The 4,959-nt window shown below is 50.5% G+C and overlaps 1 protein-coding gene across 1 annotated transcript; it reads left to right on the forward strand.

The window, feature by feature from the left end:
• Nucleotides 1–229: 229 nt before the first annotated feature.
• On the forward strand, nucleotides 230–2,822 carry LOC102959764 (elongation factor 1-alpha, oocyte form-like). Its single transcript, XM_042958077.1, has 7 exons — nucleotides 230–373; nucleotides 551–730; nucleotides 992–1,288; nucleotides 1,410–1,560; nucleotides 1,878–2,134; nucleotides 2,296–2,530; nucleotides 2,657–2,822. Exons 1-7 carry the CDS (start codon nucleotides 230–232, stop codon nucleotides 2,773–2,775), a joined length of 1,383 nt encoding a protein of 460 aa, XP_042814011.1. The 3' UTR covers nucleotides 2,776–2,822.
• The last annotated feature ends 2,137 nt before the right edge of the window (nucleotides 2,823–4,959 follow it).

Consider the following 4,959-nt stretch of genomic DNA (forward strand, 5'->3'; position numbering starts at 1 on the left):
TGCCCACCAGGGCCCTGGGACTAGTCCCAGCATGTGAGCCTGGGTAGGTTAGTTTTACTTTGCAGTTTATGCCTGCCATGTCTTAAACTCTGGACTAGTAGGCACTGACGTGGAAAGGGGTGTTGGACCCAAGCAGAATGGAGGGAAATAAAGGAAGGAGGCAGGCTCGGAATACCTTGGCCTCACCCACTCCCACGGTCTGTCCAGTAGTGACTAGTGAAGCCGCACCATGGGCAAAGAGAAGACCCATGTCAATATTGTTGTCATCGGCCACGTGGACTCTGGCAAGTCCACCACTACCGGGCACCTCATCTACAAATGTGGGGGTATCGATAAGAGAACCATCGAGAAGTTCGAGAAAGAGGCAGCTGAGGTAAGGTGCCTATTGTGTGTAGGAGTGGCTGTCCCCCTTCGCGGTGGGGGGGGGGGGCGTCTAGGTTGCAGAGTGCAGAAAGCAGGGTGCACTCCGCGGTCTAAGGTGCCCTGAAGTTGGCTGTAATAAACCGTTCTGCTCACCATCAATGCACTATCCTCCCCTCCCCTTCCCCAGATGGGCAAGGGCTCCTTCAAATATGCTTGGGTGCTGGACAAGCTGAAGGCGGAGAGAGAGCGTGGCATCACCATCGACATCTCCCTGTGGAAGTTTGAGACTAACAAGTTCTACATCACCATCATCGATGCCCCAGGCCACAGGGACTTCATCAAGAACATGATAACTGGCACATCCCAGGTAAAGCCGTACGCCGTCAGGCGCCTACGTGGGCTCCTGGAAGGAGGAACTAAAAGCTCATTTGTGGGAGTAGATGAGAGTTTCACTGGGAGGCAGGACCTGGGGTGGTGCAGGAAAGTCCATGAATCCCTGTGGGCCTTTTTTGGTAAGTTTCTGGGGGCACGCCCCTCAGCTCTACAAAGGGATCTGGGCCTGCCGAGCTCCAGCCGGCTTCCCAGCCCATCTGAGGCCCCCTGCCCCAGCCCCTTGTCCCGCTTGCAGGCCGACTGCGCCGTGCTCATCGTGGCGGGCGGCGTGGGCGAGTTTGAAGCTGGCATCTCCAAGAACGGGCAGACCCGCGAGCACGCGCTGCTGGCCTACACGCTGGGCGTGAAGCAGCTCATCGTGGCGGTCAACAAGATGGACTCCACCGAGCCCGCCTACAGCGCCACACGCTTCCAGGAGATCACCAAGGAAGTGAGCGCCTACATCAAGAAGATCGGCTACAACCCGGCCACCGTGGCCTTCGTGCCCATCTCCGGCTGGCACGGCGACAACATGCTGGAGCCCAGCGGCAACGTGAGTGCGGGGTTGGCGGGGGCGGGGGGGGGGGGGGGGCGGAGCAAGGTGCAGTCGGTCCTGGAGGGGGCGCTTCGGGACCTGTGCCCCAGACTCACGTGCGCTCTACCTCTCTCGGCAGATGCCCTGGTTCAAGGGGTGGAAGGTGGAACGGAAGGAGGGAAATGCCACCGGGGTGACTCTGCTGGAAGCTCTGGATGCCATCCTCCCACCCACTCGCCCAGTCAACAAGCCCCTGAGGCTCCCTCTGCAGGATGTGTACAAGATTGGAGGTGAAGGGGCTGGGTGGGGCGGAGAGGAGACCTTTCACTCTGCAATTCGGAAGTTAGGAATGAGCTCTGGTGTCTGACTGCCAGGGTTCAAATCCTGACTTAATCCACAACTTCTGAGCTAGGACAACGTGCAAAGGCACCCAGCCTTTCCAGCTAATGCGATAGGTAGTTTAAATAGCTCATGATCCATGCAGTGTGTCATTCTAGTTCCACAGGTGGCCCTTTGTCCTCGAATGCAGAACCAAGGGACCCCCCAAGAAGCCTGTTCAAGGCAGGGAGAGGTGTGTGGGACAGCTGATTTCCTTTCCCTTGGATAGGCATTGGCACTGTGCCTGTGGGCCGTGTAGAGACCGGCTTCCTGAAACCTGGGATGGTGGTCACCTTTGCCCCCACAAACCTCACCACAGAGGTCAAGTCTGTGGAGATGCATCATGAGGCCCTGTCTGAGGCCCTGCCTGGTGACAACGTGGGCTTCAACGTGAAGAATGTGTCCGTAAAGGACATACGCCGTGGGTATGTGGCTGGAGACAGCAAAAATGACCCCCCCATGGAGGCCGCCAGCTTTGTGGCACAGGTGAGTGCCCAGGACGCCAAGAACCTTAAGAGCACTGGCATTGGTGGGAATACTTCTTACCTTACGGATCAGCTCTGGTTTCTTAGGCCCCAGGTTCATGAAGATGTGGCCCCAGATCACGTGCCATGTTTCTTACAAATTCTGTCCTGCTCTCATGCCAGGTGATTATCTTGAATCACCCCGGGCAGATCCATGCTGGCTATACCCCAGTGCTGGACTGCCATACAGTTCACATCTCCTGCAAGTTTGCCGAACTGAAGGAAAAGATTGACCGGCGCTCAGGCAAGAAGCTCGAGGACAACCCCAAGGCCCTGAAGTCGGGTGACGCAGCCATTGTTCAGATGGTCCCCAGCAAGGCTATGTGCGTGGAGACCTTCTCAGAGTACCCACCTCTAGGTGAGCCAGGGATTGCTACGGAGTCTTAGGAAGAAAGCTTTTTATCTCCTGTGGGCAGGGTACAGACTAAAGAGCATTTCCTTACGTATCACTTTCCAGAAACCTCATTCTTCATCCCTCTTCCAGGCCGTTTTGCCGTGCGGGACATGAGACAAACAGTGGCTGTGGGAGTTATCAAGGCTGTGGATAAGAAGTCATCTGCTGGCAAGGTCACCAAGTCAGCAGCAAAGGCCAACAAGAAGTGAGGCATGCGGTTTCCTCAGCAATCTTCCACTATCAAAGCTACTGAAAATTCTATGTATTTACTGAATGAGATTAATAAAACTGAAGTAACTGTCCTGGTTCCTGGTTTCTTCTGAGGAGGTAAACAAGGAAGCTCTAGGTACACGAATGAACTATAGTTTAAAGCCCATTGACTTCCAGGACACCTGAGAGGCTCAGTCGGTTAAGCGTTTGACTGTTTCAGCTCACAGTTCATGAGATCGGAGCCCCGTGTTGGGCGCGCTGACAAGCGCGGATTCTCAGCTGCTTGGGATCCTCTCTCCCTTTCTGCCCCTCCCCAACTTGTTCTCTCTCTCTCTCTCTCAAACAGTAAAAAAAGATAGTGCCCACTGGCTTCAAAGCACTTACGCCCTGGGTTGTGAAGACGATTCAGGGTCCTGTCCTTCATTCTCAGGCAGGGTTCCATCCTGTCCTTTCTCATTTCCCTCAAACTTAATCGCTTCTGACCTGTTCTCCCTGTGGGGAAGTTGAATTGTTCTGGGATGTGAAAAGTACACTTACAATGGCATAGGACAGGATCTCAGTGCCAGTGGGTCAGTCCAGCACTGCTGTGTGGTTCCTGGTACTAGTGGCTTTATTACCCAGAATCCTGATAGAAGAGTAAACATCAAGATCACTTTGCCAAGAATGGGGTGGGAACCCCCAAGCCGCTCCCTTGGAAGATTGGGCTCAAGCTGCTGCCCAACACGTTAGTCTGGGTCAGGTCAATATTAATATGCCTAGAGGGCAAGGAGTAAAGGGATATAGTTCTGTGGTCTTTGCTTCCTAACTTCATGAACGCAACAGGATAACATCTCATGGACCTTAAGCTAAATTATGTGTTCTTTCAACATTTGCTGGGAGTCAGGTCCCCAAGGTCTGCCAGTGGTACATTCTTTATCCGTTTATTAAATAGTGGCCCTTCCCATATGTGAGATGCTGCTCTCACCCCATGGACTTGACCTAGTTACAGAGGCAGAGGCAACTATCAAATGGTGAATGGTAGAGCTGGGGAGTAGACCACGAAAGACACAGTAAAGACTATATTCCAACAATGCAAACAAGGTGGTAACTTGGACCAGGCTGGTAATCATGGGGTTAAGTGGTAAATTCCGCAAGTATTTTGTAAAGGTTCTAAAAGTACTTACAAGCTGATGCATTTCTAAAAATTGAGTGGACGGTATGCAGAAGGGAAGTCAGTTGACATCTGGGTTTTTGGCCCGAGGGATTAGAATGGTAGAGCTTCTATGAGAAGTAGAGGTGGATTGGCAGCTAAGATGTTGGTGTGAAGAGAAGGGAGAGGCTAAGATAGTCAGGGGGGAGTCCTCCAGACATGGAAGTACAACTCCTTGCCCATAAGCATCTACTTGGAGGTTCCAGGACAGGCATGTGGACCCTGCCTGCTAGAAGGAAATAATCAACTGTGTGATTGCAATCAATTCTTTATCGGAAAAACCATTAGTCTTACAAATGTGGAGAGTGCTCGTAAAACGTGTCAGGGCCTGGAAGGACTGTAGAGTCCTTTTTTTTTTTTTTTTAACAGCTTAAATTACAGTATAGTTAACATACAATGTTATATTTCAGGTGTACAATGTCATGATTCAACAATTCTATACATTACTCGATGGTACTCAGTACTCAGTAAGGGTGTTCTTAATCCCCTTCACCTGTTTCACCCATCTACCCACCTACCTCCCCTCTGGTAGCCATTGGTTTGTTCTCTATAGTTTACAGGCTGTTTCTCGGTTTTTCCCTTTTCTTGGTTCATTTTGTTTCTTAAATTTCATATATGAGTGAGATTTAATACCTTCTCTGATTGACTTTCTTCACGTAGCATTAAACTCTAGATCCATCCATGTTGTTACAAGTGGCAAGATTTCATTCTTTTTTTTTTTTATGACTGAGTAGTATTCTATTGCATATAAATACCACATCTTTATCTATTTATCTATCAATGAATAGTTGGGCTGCTTTCATAACTTGGCTATTGTAAATGATGTTGCTATAAACAGGGGTACATGTATCTTTTTGAATTAGTGTTTTCATACTTGAGTAAATACCCAGTATAGAATTACTGGATCGCATGGCAGTTCTATTTTTAACTTTTTGAGGAATCTCTATACTGTCTTCCACAGTGGCTGCACCAGTTTGCATTCCCACCAACAGTG

The sequence above is a fragment of the Panthera tigris genome, chromosome D1 (genome assembly GCF_018350195.1).
Source record: "Panthera tigris isolate Pti1 chromosome D1, P.tigris_Pti1_mat1.1, whole genome shotgun sequence".
Taxonomy (NCBI): domain Eukaryota; kingdom Metazoa; phylum Chordata; class Mammalia; order Carnivora; family Felidae; genus Panthera; species Panthera tigris.